Consider the following 20,430-nt stretch of genomic DNA (forward strand, 5'->3'; position numbering starts at 1 on the left):
GTTAACATACAGGAGGAAAGAAGAACAACTAATGGGCTGAGGATCCACATGAAGGCAAAGAACACATTTAGGAGACTTCCTGACTGGACTACCAATATGGAAGGACGTTGCAATAGAACTTATGAAACATTATCTGAAAAATCAGGTAATTCTAAAATATGGCAAAGTCTAGAGCATCACCATAGATGTTGGTGGCATAAGTCAGAGACAGAGGAAATGAAGGACCTTACGATCAAGGGACTTGACCGTTCATTAAAAACTATGAAGTAACACAGGGTAATGGCAAGGCTTGAGGCAGAGAGGAAACAATGTGCTGAGGCCCATTATGGAGTGAGGAGAGGAACCAAGAAGAAAGCTGCTGAAAGTAATGAGTGGTGAGGGAGGCAGTAAAGGAATAATGGTTTAGCAGACACATAGACACAGTGTTAGTAAGGACACCAACCCTGTCTCCCAGTGCATAGGATTTGAGTGATGGAGTTCTCTTCACTAAGTGGGCTCATACCCCATATGCGGGGGAAAGCCAAGTCTCAGTTAAAGCTTGAAGGAAAAGAAAATATTCACTGAAGATACTAAACATAGAGAAAGTTTGCACATTGGAGAGTGCGAGTTACCTAAGGCAAAAATGAAAAGGGAATATTACAGAAATGAAAACATGACTGGAAACACAGTGAATTTCATTCCAGGATTCCATGAAGATGGTGGACTCTCAGGTCTTAAATTTTCATGATGGCCTAAAAAGGTGGCCCCTGCAGGTATTGTTACAGCAAGCAAAACTTTCCTTTCCATCTATCCAGGTCAACAGGGGTTGGTAGCAGTGTTGGTTGCCTGCTGCTGAATGGAAGCTAGCTGGGATGGAACTGGGCTGGTGAGGTGTCAGGAGCAAAGGAAGACAAGCCACAAGGTGGTGAGCCTCACTGTAGGTAGTCCTAGGTGACCTCAGATGATTATGTGCAGGGTAGAGACCTCAGTGTTCCTGAATTCAGTTCCTAACACACAGTATCGCAAATGAAAAGCCTGATGCTACTGACTCCCTTTCCATGGACAGCATGTCATGTTACCCTATCCACCAAGGTATGCAAGACAAGGCATGTCTCCTTTCATTATTTCCACCCAGCACTTTTATCTGAAGACCTGAGTGTGTTTTATAATTCTGGTGACCTTTTTCAAAAATATCACTTTTTTCATGGAACCCGAGTTTACACACACATTCCATGTTTCCCACTCCTTCTCTCATAAGCACCATCTGATTCTTTTTGGTTTCCATTCTAGTCTTCAAATCTACTGCTTTAGTTTCCAATTGTGTCTAATCTACCATTTCACGCTTTTAATGAATGCGTGATTTTCTGCAATCAAGTTTACGTCTAAGAATTCTGATTTCATTCATTCATTCAACAAATATTTATTGAGCAACGACTATGTGCCACGCACACAACTGCATTTTGATCCAGTATCCCCTAAAATCCACTTAAAAAAAATTAAGCTAGCTTGCTTTTTCACATAAAAAGCAAAACTTTTCAATATTTTTTATTAATACACTTAAAGATGTGGGATGTGTGACCGAAAAAGTTTTTACATGATATGAAACTAGGAAGGATGATAAACACATTGGATGAAAGAAACAGAATCTTAAAAGCTCTTGGCAGCTTGGATGGGGAATTGAATCTAAAATGATAGATTAGTGGGGCCATGTGCTCTGAATTCTCCACATGGTCCTCGGTCAAGCTATTGATCCTCTTCTTAGGTCCAGTGACACTTGGCTATCCATTCACATTTGTAATTGAAGGCCTAGATTGATTGGCATTGGCAGCTGGTGTGAGCTTTATCAACAATGCTGCATATGCTAATGTCTGATTAGCCCTGAAGATGCCCCCTCAATAACGTCGTGTAGTAGATCAGCAGGTAGCCCCCTACTTACAAGATCAAATACAAAGGGAAATTGTTTAGAGTGGGTTGTTTTCATTTTCTGTATCAAACTTTTAAATTTTTATGTAATCAAAACTATCAACTAATTCCTTTTAACTTTCACATGGAAGTTTATTATTGTGGATAAGAATGTGTCACATGGCCCGGTTTTGAATCCTAGCTTGTATTTTTCACTCTATACACTTTCTTTGTCAAGTTATTTATTTCACTTTCTTGTGCCTTAGTAAAATAGGGATAGTAATTCTATTTACTTTACAAGCTTGTCATGTGCTGTATAACAGACACAAAGCCTTTACCCAGTGCTTGGCACACAGTAATTTTCAATAAATGTTTATTCTAACACTAAAATGATATTAATAATAATATGATATGCTGATAAGCCGTATCTGCCTCATATCTTCCTCATTCTGTTTACTCAAGAGGAGTTTTCACCAGCAAAGCCCCAGAGCCAACAATTCTTCCTCATACTGTATCTATACAGCTGGTTTGGGAACCCACTAATGGGATATTATTATCTGTTAACTATTATGTTAGATCCAACTCCTCATTCACCCAGTCAAGAGATTTTTAAATGCTGTTTCTGTTCATCAAATGTATTATTATCCCTCCCAGTTTCATGCCATTGGCAAATTTTATGGGCATGCATCCCACCTCTTCAAGTACGCTGATAAAAATGTTAAAAGGGGGCACACACCCTTTGGTGCACATCCTGATAGACCTGGCCAACCTCAGTCATTAATCAGTCATTAATCAATATATTCACATTGTTTTCAGACTGCTCTCTTAACATATTTCAAGCCCAAGGATTGGTTTGAAGGTTCCCCTTTTTAAAAATTACAGTGATACATATGAGCCTGTCCCTAGCTTTCTGGAAACTCCCCTTCTATAGAATACTTCAAAGACCAGAGGGTCAACAATCTCAACTGTAAGATGTATCTGTTTAATGAGGAACAATACGGGCTTAATCAGAGAAGGAGGGCACTTTCTTCAATTTCTTCTCCCACATATGGCGGAGTTTGCTCACTAATACACTTTTCTGCATCTAAAGATCATTCTTCTTAACAGAGACAGAACCAAAAACAAAAAGAGTGGATGATTCTTCATTCTCCATATCTAACAGCAATTTTTCACAGTCCTAGCCATTTCTTAGTATTCCTAAAGAATACTAAGAAATTGTATTGAACTCCAAAAAAAAAAAATTAAATTTAATCTTTCTTTAAAAGCCTAAGCTTATTTTTAAATTACAAAACTGTCCTTACCAACTTATATATGACACTATTCTATTCTTGAAGTACTTCCTGTTTGCCCTGGAAGATCTGGTATATAGTAAGTATCCAAACAAAAACTAGAAGTAGGACATGGGTATTGTACTTTATTAATTCCTTCACACTATCCTTCAGACCTAATCACCAAAAAGAACTTGCCATGACCTGCAATTTGATGAAAAGTGGGTGCAGCACAGCCTGTTTTCTGAAGATTGTGGAACAATTTTATAAGAACCTTATGTTTTTTATTAAAACTTATAGAATTTATTAACAAAAAATACATTAAAAAGGAGAGAGAGGGAGAGTTATTACAGAAGATTGGATTTTCACGTAGCACCAGGAACTCTCATGTTTAAATGAAGTCTTGTAGAGCAATAATATTAATTGCATTCAAAACCACTACATTCTGGTTTTTCAAAAATGTCCCTCCATAAATCATTGTGTCTAAAGCCAGGGTTCAAATGAATGACTCCTCAAATTTATATTCATTCTGATCCAAAGGAACACAATCAAAATCAACCAACTTAACACATGCGTTTTAACTTTTATTGTCACCTTTTACATGCTTTTAAATCACAAATAATACTTTATAATCTTTCCCCAGTGAAGCATCTACCTTTCCTATTATTCTTCCTATGGTTTTAAAACCTAATATAATGAGCTTTGGTTAGACTGGCTTCTGGTGGGAATCAAATGTATATGAAAACTAGATGCTTTTTAACATATAAATTTATGAGGTATTGTTTTAGAGCAACAAACATACTTACTATACTTACAGAAAATGGCTACGTTGTCTGTTTTAACCTTAAAAACTCACAATTTTTCTATAATAAACATTTTTTAATTAAAAAAATAAAATTCAAAACTTGTAGAATACACTGAGACATTAAAAAACACTAAATTACATTTAAGAAATTCTGAGCACTTAGCATTCAAATATTTCCAATTACCTTGAAGCATGCATCTGTAAGCAGATTCAGATATAGCATAGATGTGTGGAGGCATCTCATGACGCTTCTTCCCTCTGTACATTTCAATAATATTCTCAGAGTAAATTGGAAGATTCTTGTAAGGGTTTATAACTACACAGAAGAGTCCAGAATAAGTCTAGAATAAAAATAAAATAGAGTATTAAAAAAAAAACCTCTGCATTTATCGGTAAGGGTCCAATCAGGAGACAGAAACCACACAGTCATTTAAGCAGGAGATGTTTACCTTTTGGATAATTAAACTATCCCCCAAATTAAACTTAGCCTATAATGGGCAATTTAGTACGATGAACCACAAGTAGTTCTCCCACAGATAGCTTATTAAGTGGCACTCTGCTGGACTCAATTTCCTCATCCATGAAGTAGAAATAATGTGAGCTTCCTGACTTCACAGGGCTATCACAAGGTACAATCAATATGTTATTTACTTTTTTACATTCATTCTCTCGTGAGTACACAAGGTGTGAAAAGCTTGTTAATGCAGTTTCAGATTCCACATTGCAGTTAATCTTTAAGAAAATAGCATTTGTCCAGTTTGAGTACAGTATCAAAGAAGAATATCCACAATTATCTAAAAAGGGTATTAAAATACTCTTCTTGGCCGGGCACAGTGGCTCATACCTGTAATCCCAGCACTTTGAGAGGCTGAGGTGGGTGGATCATAAGGTCAGGAGTTCAAGACCAGCCTGGCCAAGATGGTGAAATCCCGTCTCTACTAAAAATACAAAAATTAGCCAGGCACAGTGGCAGGCTCCTGTAATCCCAGCTACTCAGGAGGCTGAGGCAGGAGAATCGCCTGAACCCTGGGGGGGCGGAGGTTGCCGTGAGCCTAGATCACGCCACTGCACTCCAGCCTAGGCGACAGACTGAGACTCCATCTCAAAAAACAAAAACAAAAACAAACCAAAAAAACACTCTTCTTTTTTTCCAACTAAATATCTCTATGGCTGGATTTTCTTCATATACTTCAACCAAAATAACATACTATAAAAAAGCAGAATGCAAAAGCAGATATGAGATTCCAGCTAGTTTGGTTAATACTGAAGAGATTTGCAAAAATGTAAGAGTTTTCATCCATCTAATTTTTTTTTGTTTTGAAAAATACAGGGATTTTTTTCTTAAAAATGTATTGATGTTAACTTGTCATGATTTACTACTATTCTTTTTAAATGAATTAATAAAGATTTTAAAATGTATTTTAATTACTAATACAGTAAATATCAACAAACATAAACCAAATAAACAAAAGCTCTTCGGGATCTTCAGTAAATAAAAGCTGCCAGGCTAGAAGATACAAACTTTTCCTGATCAATACTGTAATCATTACACAGAATTGGCCCTATGAATGCTTATGACTTGCGGGTTTTTTAAATATAGACACAATGAGTTCTGAGAATATTCTACAAAACCGATTCTGGGCATTATGGAAAAACAAGAGCAGTCAGAACTGCTGACAGATGCTCTAACCCTCTCAGGGACTGAAGACATCTGGAAGGGCACTCAGTTGCATTACGAAACAGACCTTTTATTTAAGGTGATTTGGGTAGACCAAAATCTAAAAGCAAGAGGACATGAAAAAAGGCTGGAGAATTGGTACTGCATGGCCAGCTTCCCCAGGGAACACTAAGGGGGGTTCTAACTAACAGCTGCGTTCATTAAGAGCTGAAACCCCCAGCAATTGCCACCAGAAAGCCCTCCAGAGGCTACTCTGTTTACTAATGCTAAACCAAGAGAATGAAAGCCTGCCAAAAAATTTCAAGTGATCAAAACTTTCTCTCTGGCTGCCCTCCTTGTATTTTCCTGAACTCACAATTGCAGGCTCAGATGTAGAACGCACTTCCTACTTAGGTTAGTAGCGTAGAAGGGGCAAAGGGCCCCCATCCTAAATTCAGATTTGGGCTGTTTGCTGAAGCCTTACTACTGAGCAGACCAGGAGGTTATCTGTCTGTTCTTTGCCTGAGGCTACATTATTACTACTGACTCCTCAAGTCTTCAGACTCTTGGACTTCTTGTATGCAAAGTACAGACCTCTGTGAACCCTGGGTGGCCCTTGGGCTTCCCAGACCATCACCTTGCACTTTCTCCCAATCAAGTCTCTTGTCTAACTAGTCCTGTATATCTTTGCTGCCCACAGGACAAAAAGGCAATGATGAACAGTAAAAATAGACGCTTTATTAAGGGTGAGAAAAACAAAGGAGAGGCAACCTCAATACTTTTTTACTGAGTTTAATTTATATAAAGTTAACAAATCGCAACCATACATTGATGAATTTTTGTACACCCAACCTCACTTTCTCATTCAAAAATTAGATCACAGTCTATCATGAAGCTACAGATTATACTCTTCAATTTTATAACAGGCAAATAATTAGAGACTAGAAAAGAAAAAAGCTCCAAGAAAGCGAAAATACACAAATTCAGTTTAGTGTCCCACAGTATGCATGGGATGATAACATATCATAACTGACATGTTTAATCAGAAGTAATTCCAACATGTGTGTCTACCATGCGTTAGGCACTTTCCTGAGAACTAGAATAAGAAAGAATAAGTCTCACAAATATGAGTTAGTCATCAAAAATATAAAAGGTTAACTAATCATCAGTATCCCATGCTTGCCAAAATGCAGCAATAATCAATGCTTAAGAAGGAACATTATTAAAGTGTTTAATAAACCTAACTTCTAACTACCTAAAAAGTTAGCTCAAGTATTGAGCTCTTGTATAAACTGATCACTGAATTGATACTGCACCACTTCTATCTTCCCCCAGGCACATGGTAGGAAGGCAATATGTTGTTAAAACAATTATTCTGGAGACCTTAAAGTTCAAATGAACTTTACTAAGTATTTGAATACACACACAAGATACTAAGCTTCTTTAAGAAACATACACTCTGGGTATGAAGACAAATAGATGCGCACTAAACAAGCTACAACGGAAAGCACCAAAAAGAGAATGATGAACAGGTATTATCAATAACGGAAAGCTCTGGGGCAGAACACAACAAACTCCAGGCACTGAAAGTCATGACCACCTTGTCAGAGACTGTAGAACGAAGTAAAAAATTCAGACCCAAATGGTCCTTTTTTTTTTTTTTTTTGAGACGGAGTCTCACTCTGCCACCCAGGCTGGAGTGCAGTGGCCGGATCTCAGCTCACTGCAAGCTCCGCCTCCCGGGTTTACGCCATTCTCTTGCCTCTGCCTCCAGAGTAGCTGGGACTACAGGCGCCCGCCACCTCACCCGGCTAGTTTTTTGTATTTTTTAGTAGAGACGGGGTTTCACCGTGTTAGCCAGGATGGTCTCGATCTCCTGACCTTGTCATCTGCCCGTCTCGGCCTCCCAAAGTGCTGAGATTACAGGCTTGAGCCACCGCGCCCGGCCCCCAAATGGTCTTTGATGTTCTTTTTAAAGACTATGGGGTCAAAAGAAGGGATAAAGGAATTCCTGTTAAAGTAGTAAAAGCACAAAACTCTTACAGTGGCAGGATATACTCGAGGCAGTGTGAGAAGACCAGCATAGCAAAAATAGTTTGTACCATGGAATGTGAGCGATAAGGGCCTAGAAAGACAAACTGAATAATTCAGATTTTGTCCTCCATGGGTGATGAGGTATTGAAGGTTCAGGAGAGAAAAGTGATTGGATGAAACAAGCATTTTAGACAAAGTATAAATCTGGCAGCCATATGGAGAACACATTGAAGGGGCAAAAGGTGAGAAGCAGGAAGACACGCGGAGACTGCTCAACTGTCCTGGCACAACAGGGCCTAGATGAGAGAAAAGGCAACACAAAACAGAGAAGGCTGGAGACTTCATAGTGCTCAGAAACTTTCAACACAGAAAAGCCATTAAAGACCTAAGTCAAAGAGGACTCCAAGGTCTCCAGGCCTTACAGAAACATTATTCATGGAAGGAAAAATAACTGATTTGCGGGAAAAGATAACGAATCCCTCTAATGTACTGACATTGTGGTGTGGTGGGTGAGCCAAGCAGGATGCCTCCTGGGCAGCTGGAAATATGGGATTGCCAGAACCTTGGGAAAATCCTGAAGAGCTGCAAAGGCTTGAAATATAAGTTTGCGTCATAACACTACTGTATACTTTACCTAAGGAAGATATACAAAAATCTTTGCAGTTGGAAAAATTTACAAATTTTCAAGCACACTATGCTGCTTTATGCCTCCAGGCTCCCACCCTATGCTGACCACTTTGCCTGGAATGCCTATCCTCCTCCGTCTAGGATTGGGAAATTTTACTCAGCCTGGAAGTGACAGGCCTCTGCTTAAGAAAGCAGGGCTATGTATATGCATTGTTTCACAGGTTCAAAGGATTAGAGAAACAGACAGTGGAGGTTGGTGCAAATGTCAACACAATGGAGCAGAGATACAACAGTCTCCTACTAGGAACAGGGATTGAACTGGGAATATCATATAACCCTACATCCCAACTGTAGCTCTCAGAAGAAATCAGACCACCATTCAAAAGGAAAGGGAGGCAGGAAAGAATAATTCACCCATACCACCTGCAAACACTGCACTTAGGTAAAATTCACAGGCAAAGTTTGAAAAAAAACCTACATAATAAGGAAAAGATCATCATTCAGAGGATTCAGAAAGAAATTACCTGTGGAAATTATCTATAAAATAACTAAAAGAAAACTTTAGGAGATAGATTTATATCTGCAACAGAATATAGTATAACATACAGTCTACATATTAGGACAGAAATGCATAAGAAAAAAAATAGGTGACCAGGGCCAGAGAAGACTGTAAGGAATCACCTGAAAAAGTAAAATTAAAATCCACAGTGGAGAAAATAAAGAACAGAATGGATACCTCAAGAAATCAAGTGATAAGAGCAGACATTTATTCTAGGAGAGCATCCTTGTTAAAGAAAAATAGAACAATGGTAAAATAATAAAAGAAAAGGACGTTACAAAGACAAAACTTATCAGTAATAATAAGACATAGAGGGCACAGGAAGGATAACTAACATCAGTTGCTATTGCTCCTTTGAGAGAAAATAGGAAAAAACTCTGTAGAAAACAAAAAAACAACTTGAGAAAACTGTGTGTGTGTAAGGCATATACATTGAATTAAAAGGAATTCACTAAGATAATAAACGCAGGAGGAATTATGGCACTAGACTCACCATTTTGCAGCCCCCAGTGCCACAGGAGATCTGGACAATGTCCATCACTATTAAAATCCTCAGGTGACTGGCAGATGAGACCATTCCTAACGCACCAATCAGGCTGGCAAAACCTAAAATGACTCACTGCTGATCAATCTCAGCATCATAATGTGAGAGACAATGTGGCACTAAGTGTCTCCTGAATCTGAATCCATTTAAGACTCTGGATCTAACTTACGGATTTTTCTCCTTCCAGTTTATAGGGAGCACCACAGGATTGCAATCAACAAAGTCCAGAATTTCCCATATTCTGGATTTTGTTGATTGCAATCCTATGGTATGCAAAAAAAAAAAAAAAGGGTGGGGGGAAGTGGCCGGGCATGGTAGCTCATGTCTCTAACCCCAGGACTTTGGGAAGCCACGGTGGGAAGATCACTTGAGCTCAGGAGTTCAAGACTAGTCTGGGCAATATAGTGAGACCCCTATTTCCAGAAGTAAAAAAAAAAAAAAAAAAAAAAAGAGGGAAGAGAAAGAGATTAAAAGTGATGTAACAACTGCTATGCTTTGACTGTGTCCCCACAAAAGCATGTGCTGGAAATTTAATCCCCAATGCAACAGTGTTGGGAGGTGAGGCCTAATGAGAGGTGCTTGGACAATGAGGGCTCCACCTTCATCGATGGATTAATGCCAATTATAAAAGGGCTTGAGGCTATAAACTCTATCTCTTGCTCTCTCTTGAGCACATTCTTCTTGCCCTTCCGCCTTCTCCCATGGAATGATGCCACAAGAACGCCCTCACCAGATGCAGCTCCTTGACCCTGGACTTCCCAGCCTCTAGAACCATAAGCCAAATAAACTTCTCTTGTTTATAAATCATACAATCTGTGTTGTTTTATCATAGCAGCACAAAACAGACTAAGCAACCAATCACAATATGTCAACCTTGTTTGGATCCTAAATCGAACTGCCCAACTATTTATGAGATTATTTATGAGACATAAGGAAAATAAGAAAAGTAACTGAATATTTGATGATATGGAATTGTTATTTCTTTCTTAGATAGATAATAGTTATGAATCCCAAAACCTGTTGCTGAGAAGATGCTAAGCAGAGCTTTCAGCAGCACAAAAGTCTGACAGAACAAAAAATTAAAACATTCCAGCCTACTCAGGGAGAGGTAGGTGGTGGGGGTGGTAAACACCCCAGGCTTTTAGCTGGGACTCTGATGGCTATACCCTAAGAGTTAAGACTATGAGAAACAGACCAGCCCCCACACAGCATGAAGCCCGGTTGGAAAAGATGTCAATTCCTGCATGGACTACATGTCCTAGTTTCCCTAAGCCTGTCTGCCCAAAGCAAAACTCTAGAATAACCTTAATGCCATCCAGAGTCTCAAATTATTTTCACAATTCCTTGTACACAATAACTGGGCATATGAGGCAACAAGTTGTGGCTGAAATCCAAGACAATATCTGGAACTTCTGTGTGTCTATTTTTATTGACTTGTATTATTGCCCTGGGTTACAATATGTTCAAGTAATTAAAGACATGACTGAGAATTCTGACAGGGAACTGGAAACTATTAAAGGAAAAACCCAAATGAAAATTCTAAAACTGAAAAACCAAACAAAACAGAAAAAGAAAACCAGGAACTACAATTAAGAATTCATGTGTTAAACAGCAAGCTAGATACAGCTGAAGAAAGAATTAGTTACATGACATTTTAATCAGAAGCAAACAGCCAGAGTGAACCATGGGGGAAAAATAAGGATGAAAATGTAGAGGAATGTGAGAGGCAGATGGGACATGGTGAAACGATCTGGCATGTGAAGTATGTAAGCCCAAGAAGGAGAAAAAAGAATGAGGCAGAAGCAGTATCTGAAGAGATAATGGCTAAGAATTTTCCCAGATCAACAAAAGCCATCAAGCCAGAGTTAAAACCACTACAATCTCCAAGCTGAATGCAGTAGTCCCCCTTATCTGTGGTTTCACTTTCTGCAGTTTGTTGTCCACAATCAACTGTGGTCCAAAAATAATTGGTGAAAAACTCCAGAAATAAACAGTTCACACATTTTAAATTGTACACCGTTCTAAGCAGTGTGATGAAATCTGGCACAATTCCGCTCCATCGTGCACAGGACGTGAACTATCCCTTCATCCAGCATCATCATGCTGTACAGCTATTAGTCACTTGGTAGCCCTCCCAGATCTCAGATCAACTGTGTTCAAGTCACCCTTATATTACTTAAGAATAGCCCCAAACACAAGAGTAGTGATGCTGGCAATTCGGGTACGCCAAAGAGAAGCCATAAAGTGCTTCCTTTAAGTGATACGGTAAGTTTTCAACTTAATAAGGATAAAATCATATGCTGAGGCTGCTACAATCTATGGTAAGAATGAATCTTCTATCTGTGAATTTGTGAACTAGGAAAAAGAAATTCATCAAATCATCACAAGAAGAGTACAATAAGATATTCTGAAAGAGGGAGAGAAACCATACTTACATAACTTTTATTAAGTATATTGTTTTAATTGTTCTATTTTATTAATAGTTATTGTTGTTAATCTCCTACCATGCCTAAACTGTAAGTTAAATTTTATCAAAGGTACGTATGTATAGGAAAAAACATCATTTATATATGGTTCAACACCATCTGTGGTTTCAGGCATCCACTGGGGACCTTAGACTGTATCCCTTGAAGACAAGGAGGACTCACTATATACAGAATAGAACTTCACCTAAGCCCATCAGAGTCAAAGTGTTGAAATTCAAAGACTGAGAAAATTTTAGAGACGGCCAGTGGCCGGGGTGGGGAAGGAAATACAGATGACCTTCAAGGGAACAACAGTCAAACTACAAGCTGAATTCTCAACAGAAAAAGACGAAAGGCAGAACCCGATGCAATGGCATGTTCACAATGTTAAAAGAAAACCACCGCCGGCTCTGAATTCCAAATCCAGCAAAACCCAAAAAAACTTCAAAAATAAAGGACGAGTAGATACTTCAGATAAAAGAGGCCCTTTCTAAAAGAATGGAAGCTAAAAGATGTGGGGAAAAAAAAAAGTAATGGATAAAACGAAATGAATATTGACAGTATTAAAATGTATATGTGTCTTGCGGGTTTTAAAATACAGAGGGAATTAAACAACAAAAGCACATAAATTAGGAAGGAAGAGGAAAGAAAATTGTTCAGGTGTTCTCAGGCTCTACCTAAGGCTCTACCTATCATGGTCTACAAAGGAATAAGAGGCTCCACATATCTAATAGGTCAAGGATCCGTGTTAGAATAGGTAGCCACTAAAAGAATAGCTAAGAGAACAGCAAAACTGTATAGCTAATGAGGTGAAAAGACAGAATAATAAAAATTAACCAATGGAAAAAAAAAGATTAAAAAAAACCATAGAGCAGGTAGGATAAAAAGAAAGCAATGAATCAGAGGACAGATTTAAGCTAAAATTTAACAGTCATTACATCACGTGTACATAAACTAAACATTCCAGCTAAAAAATATTGTCAGATTTGAGACAAAAATAACCACCATAAGCAGTTTATAAGAGACATATTTTAAATGCACAGGCACAGAAAAGCTGAAAGTAAGTTAAGAAAGCAATTAACCACACAAACACTAATCCAAAAAAAAAAGAAAAAAAGAAAAAGAAGCTAATGCAAATATCAGACTTTGCAAGAAAACAACAGTCAACTTTGCAAGAAAATAACATCACTAAAAATGACCATTCCATGATCTGACATCAAATTTCTACATCTGTATATACGTGATAATAGCTTCAGCATGTACGTAGCAAAAATGGACAGAAGTAAAAAGGAAGGGATTTTCACAGTAATTGGAATGACAGATAATAAAGTATCCATATTTTTCAAGTGCATCATGACCCTTTACCAAACTAATCACATAACAAACCATAAAGCAAGTCTAACAAATATAAAAGGATTGAAAATTATTGAAGGTATGTTCTTTGACCAAGGGGGGAATCTATTAGAAATAATAAAATAAACCTGAAGATCCCCTGGATTTAGAAAGTAAACAATTCACTTTTTTTTTTTTTTTTTTTGAGATGGATTCTCACTCTGTTGTTCAGGCTGGAGTGCAGTAGTGCGATCTCAGCTCACTGCAGCCTCTGCCTTCCAGGTTCAGGCGATTCTCCTTCCTCAGCCTCCTGAGTAGCTGGGATCACAGGCATGTGCCACCACACCTGGCTAATTTTTGAATTTTTAGTAGAGACAGGGTTTCACCATTTTGGCCAGGCTGGTCTCGAACTCCTGGCCTCAAGTGATTCATCCACTTCAGCCTCCCAAAGTGTTAGGATTACAGGCACGAAGCACTGTGCCCAGCCTAGGCAATCCACTTCTAAATTACCCGCAGAGTCAAAGAAAACATCCTCATTAATTTCAACGGAATGATAATAAAATGCAGCATATTAAAACTTGTAGAATACAGCTATAGCAGTACTTAGAATGAAATTTACAGCTTTTAAAGCACATATAGAGAGGACCAACAAAGTCAAAAGTCTATTATTTGCAAAGAACAAAAAAATTGATAAGCCTCTGGTGACACTCATTTTTAAAAAGGGTAATACAAATAAATTATCAGTATCAGGAATAAAAGAAAACATGACTATAAATCCTACAGAAAATAAGCATATTATGAACAACTTATACCAATAAATTTGAACATTTAGATGAAACATAAATTCCTAGACAAACATAATTATCAAAACTGACACAAGGCCAGGAGCAGCGGCTCATGTCTGTAATCCTAACACTTGGAGAGGTCAAGGTGGGTGAATTGCTTGAGTTCAGGGTTTCGAGACAAGACTGGCCAACATGGTGAAATCCCATCTATAAAAAATACAGAAATTTGCCGGGCGTGGTCCCAGCTACTCAGGAGGCTAAGGCAGGAAGATCATATGAGCCCAGGATTTCAAGGCTGCATATGAGCTATGATTGCACCACTGCAATCCAGCCTGGGTGACAGAGTGAGACCCTGTCTCAAAAAAAAAAAAAAAAAAAAGATTAAAAAAAAAGCCACACAAAAATCTGAAAAGTTCTGTATCTATTATAGAAAAACTTCCCCACAAAGAAAACACTATCATTACTTTAAAAAGAAATAACATCAATCCTATCCAAACTCTTCCAGAGAACAAAGATGAAACATTTCCCAATTCATTTGATAAAACCAGCATAATCTTGATAGCAAAATATGACAAAGGTATAAGAAAGGAAAATTTTAAGTTAATCTCACTGATGAATGTAGATGCAAAAATCCTAAACAAAATACTAGCAAACAGAATCTAGGAATCTCACTCTCTCTTTGTGTATATATGAAGAATAGTTGGTCCTTGCAAGGTTAATTTACACTCAAAAATATGCATAATTCTCCACAATAACAAAATAAGAAGAAAAATCACATTATCATCTCATTAAATAATGAAAAACATTTGACAAATTAACATCCATTTTTTTTTAAATCATCCATTCAAGATAAAAAAAATCACCCATTCAGGAATACAAGAAAATCTCCCTTAATCTGATAAAGAATCAGTATTTAAAAAAACACCAATTACAGCAAATATCATTCTTAATGATGAAATGTTGAAAGCTTTCCCTCTGAGATCAGGAATGATACAAGGATGCCTCTGATGATCACTTCTGTTCAAAAACCACTGTACTGAAAATTCTAGACAGTGCAATATTTTATTTTATTTTATTTTTTTTGAGACGGAGTCTCGCTCTGTCGCCCAGGCTGGAGTGCAGTGGCCGGATCTCAGCTCACTGCAAGCTCTGCCTCCCAGGTTTATGCCATTCTCCTGCCTCAGCCTCCCGAGTAGCTGGGATTACAGGCGCCCACCACCTCGCCCGGCTAGTTTTTGTATTTTTTAGTAGAGACGGGGTTTCACCATGTTAGCCAGGATGGTCTCGATCTCCTGACCTCGTGATCCGCCCGTCTCGGCCTCCCAAAGTGCTGGGATTACAGGCTTGAGCCACCGCGCCCGGCCTAGGCAGTGCAATAAAGCAAGCAAAAGAAATGTGTGTGAACTGGCTGGGCATGGTGGCCCACGCCTATAATCCCAACAGTTTGGGAGGCTGAGGCAGGTGGATTGCTTTTGCTGAGTAGTTCGTGACCAGCCTGGGCAACACGGCAAAACCCTGTCTCTACAAAAACACAAAAATCAGCCAGGCATGGTGGTACGTGCCTGTGGTCCCTGCTACTCGGGAGGCTGAGGTGGGAGGATCACTTGAGCCCAGGAGGTTGAGGGTGTATTAAGCCACGAGTATCCCACTGCACTCCAGCCTGGTTGACAGAGCAAAACCTTGTCTCCAAAAAAAAAAAAAAAGTATAAGATTTAGTAAAAAATAAAACTCATTATTTGTGGACAACATGTGTGCTCATAGAAAATCCGATAGAATTTTCGGCTAAACTGCTATAACCAATAAGTAAACTTAGGTCACTGAAGATAAAGCCAATATACAAAAATTAACTGTAAAAAATACAGTATTTCTACATAATGGTAACAATTATGTACATATTATCTATATACCATATGAGTAATAAGGGAAACATTTAAACACCATTTAAATAATATTCAAATAAAATAAAATATCCAAAAATAAATAACAAAAGATGCTCATGGCCTCTACAAAGAAAACTATAAAACAATATTAATAAAAATTTAGAACTAAACAAATGAGTTTACTCAGGAATTAAAGATAAAATATTATAAAGATCTAATTTCTCCCCAAACTGATCTACAGAATCAATAAGATCCCAATCAAAATTTCAACAAGGCTGTGTGCGTAAATGAAAAACTGACAAGCAGATTCTAAAATTATATTGAAATGCCAAGAACTTAACAGCCAAAACAATCCTAAAGGACAAAAAGGAGAGGATTTACCACACTAAACACCAAGACACATTATAAAGCTGTAATAATTAAGAAAATGTGATATTAGCTAGAAGATAGGCACATGGACCCAGGAAATACAATAGAGTCAAAAGCATACTTATGAACCCGAATTTATGACTAAGATGCCACTTCGGAGCAGTGGAGAAAAGATTATGTTTTAGTAAACTGGGTCAGCTGGCTAGCCACATGGAAAAATAAATGAATCTTGTCCCAACCTCACACCATACACAACATTCAATTCCAGACCGAATTAAGGCTGACCCTAAGGAAAGAATCATCAAATTACCTTCCCCTCTGGCTTCAAACTGAGTTCAACCAATGGTAGACATCAACAGGAGACTAAGCGTGAGAACAGAAGGTCAGGATATTTATTCCCTAGGCTCCCTCCTGACCATGAGCTGACTTTCATGCCTCTAAGGAAGGCAATTCCTGTCAGGTAGCCCTCTCCATACAGGTACCTCTCTGAGTTGAGGCAATAGCTCTTTCCTAAGACTTCTTTAAAGATCAAGATGTTTCAAGGGCTCTCAGCCGTCACTACTACTGAGATACTGCACTAGTACTCATTTATTTTTTTAAACCCTACCCACATTATTTGTAAAACCCTTTATTAAACTCTCAAATACCTAGTTTGAGAGCCTTCTGTTTCCTTCTGGGACTCTAACTAAATCAGACATTATCTAGAAAAGCTGAAGATATCAGTTACAGATATGCATATCCTATCATCCAGGAATTCCACTCCTAGTTACACACCTTACAGAAAGGCATGCTTATTGTGCACTAAGTACATGTATATGGCTGTTCATTGAAGCACTGACCATAATATTACCAAGACAGAAAAAAACAGTGTACAAAACAGTGGAATAGTTAGATAAATTTATTGGGCCAAAATACTATGATGGAATACTATATTCCAACAAAAATGAATAAACTACTCAAACTTTTAAAATTTCAGGGCCTTTTTGCACTCTTAGAAATTATTAAGGACCCCAAAAACCTTTTGTTTCATATAAAATATAAAGTTTTACAAATATCTATTCATTCTAAAACAGTAAATACATTATATGTTAACATAAATAACATTTCTTATGAAAAATAACTTTTCATTTCCAAAACAAAAGTGAGAAGAATGGCACTGTTTTACATTCTTGCAAAACTTTTATTGTCTAGCTTAATCGAAAACAACTCAATTTTCATGTCTATTTCTGTATTCAGTCTATTGTAATACGTTGTTTTGGATGAAGCACATGAAGAAAAGCAGACTTACAGATATTTAGTTGGAAAAGAGAGGAACGGTTTAACAGTCTTTTCAGATAATCGTGGATACTTATCTTTGACACTACTAACACTTAACAAGTGACAATTTCATTTTTTCTTTTTTTTGAGACAGAGTTTCGCTCTTGTTGCCCAGGCTGGAGGGCAATGGCACGATCTCGGCTCACTGTAACCTCTGTCTCCTGGGTTGTCCTGCCTCAGCCTCCCAAGTAGCTGGGACAACAGGCATGTGCCACCAAGCCTGGTTAATTTTGTATTTTTAGTAGAGACAGGGTTTCTCCATGTTGGTCAGGCTGGTCTCGAACTCCTGGCCTCTGGTGATCCGCCCGCCTCAGCCTCCCAAAGTGCCGGGATTACAGGCATTAGTCACTGTGACCGGCCAACAAGTGATAATTTCTTAAAAATTAGATGCAAGGTACCATCTGAAACCCTATCAGTGAACTTCTCATATTCCACTGCATCAAAATCTACTAGTTTATCTTGCGTATTGAGTAAGTCTTTTTACTCATGTATGATTTCGTGACACCATACACACATCATTAAATTATGCAAGTCTTTCAAATGATGACATTTCACTATACGACATCAAAAAAAAACACTTTCATTATTATCACCATCTATCATATCAGAAAGGTTTTTAAGTATTGACATGCTGTCAAGTTCATGGTGGTAGATACAAGTTTCCTAAAATTCTAATTTTGACATAAAAACTCAAATTTTATCATTGGCAACAGATACAGTCAGTTATTTTCTTTGAAGTGACAGGCTCGTTTTGTTCATTTTCAAGAAAATGTCTGCCAAATACCTCTGTGTGAGTAACCACAGTTTATCAGCCACTCTATCAAATGAAAATAGTGTTCTATTTAAAAAGTAGCAAGTTTAGCTTGCAACTCAAATAACTACCCACATGCTAGTCCTCAAGGCAACCATCATACATTGATATGCATCAGAAGTGCTTTAGGCATACTTACCATTTCGTCACACCAAATATTAAAAAACTGTATTCCTAAAGGTTGAGATTTAATAAAATCAGTTATTTTTCCTGCTTTGCCAAGAACATTCTTGAGCGAAATTGCATTTTTTTTAAAAAAGTGCCAATAAGTGGTAGTGAAGAATAAAATGGTTCTAGTACACTTTGGTCCTATTACACTGCCTTTATTCATGATAAGGTGTCAGGAGTTTTATTTATCATTGCTTTTGCACCATCACTACAAATGTCAACAGTAAAAAGGGCCGATGACATATTCGTATTATTATAAAAATAGTTTCAACCTTGTGTGCTCCCCTGAGAGGGTCTCAGGGAAATCGTAGAGGGTACAGACCACACTTTGGGAACTACTGAGTTACATCAAAGTAAAACAATATGAATAAATCTTAAAAATGTAATCCTAAGCCAACAACAACAAAAGACACAAAAGGCTACACACTAGGAGATTCATTTATATAAAAATTCAAAAACAGGCAAAACTAGGCCGGGCACGGTGGCTCATGCCTGTAATCCCAGCACTAGGGGAGGCCAAGGCGGGTGGATCACTTGAGGTCAGGAGTTCAAGACCAGCCTGGCCAACATGGTGAAACGCCATCTCTACTAAAAATACAAAAAATTATCTGGGTATGGTGGCTCGAGCCTGTAATCCTAGCTAATAGGGAGGCTGAGGCAGGAGAATCACTTGAACCAGGAGGCAGAGGTTGCAGTGAGCCAAGATCGCACCACTACACTCCAGCCTGGGCGACAGAGCAAGACTGTCTCAAAATAAAAACAAAAACAAAAACAGGCAAAACTAAACTGTGTCATTTAGGGATGCATACTTCGTTGATAAAACACAATGGGAGATTTTTCACACACTTAGTAACTGACAAATCAAGCAGACAAAAAGTAGCAAGGCTATGGAAGATATAAACAATACAATTAAAAAGCTTAATCTAATGGCCATATATAGAACCCAATATTCAACAATAACAGAATACGCATTCTTTGCAAACACATACAGACCACGCATAAAAGCTGACAATATACTACACAAAAAAAGTCTCCTATATGAACAACATTCTGTGATTGAGATTATTTTAAAAATCAATAATAAAAAGACACCTTAAAAATCAACATTTTCAAATTTTACAAATACACTTTTAAATGGTTCACTAGTTAAAGTAATCATCGTAGAAATTAGAAAATATTTAGAACTGAAGAATAAATACTATATATAGAAACTTGTGATGTGAGCTAAAACAGTATTAGAGAAGACATTTACAGTTTTTAAACTGTTTTATTAGGAAAGAAGATGAAAATTAATGACCTGAGAAATTGGGGGTCAGAGAGAATAAATCCAAAGAAAAGGTGAGAAAAGAACATAACTAAATCTGTTAGCAACCTAATTTGTTTAAATAAGTTTTTGTTATATCTTATCTATAGAAATATGTCCAAAAAAGGTTCTACCCAAATTATCCTAGTATCTGTATCATTGCACCTCAACTGATCATCTCAACTGGCTGGTTAATTTCAAAGCCCAATACATATTTATCACAATGCTAGCATGGCTCTCCTCAACACCATCCTCTTGACGAGATAGACTTTAGAGTCAAGTTCTCCAACTAGAACCTTAGGTAAGAACCCTTTCTCCACCCAACAAATTGAAGATATGATCCTCCCAAACCCCCACCTCTGTGTGACCTTGAGTCTTTGAGAAAAATCCAGATTCTCCTGCAGAAGGAGGCTGTGCTTTGAGAAGAAACTCAGAAGTTCACTCCGGTTGTCCTTGAGTTAAGTTGGAAAAAAAATCCAACAAACTCCTAAGAGATAACTGTAAAATCTCTGAATTATGTGAAATGGCTGCAAAACAAAAACAACAAAAACAAAAAAACCTGTCCTTTCTTTCATTCCTTTTCTATTTAGCTCCCTTTGCAGCTACCTCCAGCTGCCAGTGTGGG

General features: G+C 37.8%; 1 protein-coding gene across 2 annotated transcripts in view; it reads right to left on the minus strand.

The window, feature by feature from the left end:
• Positions 1–20,430, minus strand: part of MYH10 (myosin heavy chain 10) — a 153,355-nt gene that overhangs the window by 123,442 nt on the left and 9,483 nt on the right. For both annotated transcript variants that reach the window (XM_030923661.1, XM_010362445.2), the window contains exon 3: positions 4,139–4,295. In XM_030923661.1, coding sequence (XP_030779521.1) covers positions 4,139–4,295 — 157 coding nt within the window. The remainder of the gene's footprint in view (positions 1–4,138; positions 4,296–20,430) is intronic.

Source organism: Rhinopithecus roxellana, chromosome 19 (assembly GCF_007565055.1).
Source record: "Rhinopithecus roxellana isolate Shanxi Qingling chromosome 19, ASM756505v1, whole genome shotgun sequence".
Lineage (NCBI taxonomy): Eukaryota > Metazoa > Chordata > Mammalia > Primates > Cercopithecidae > Rhinopithecus > Rhinopithecus roxellana.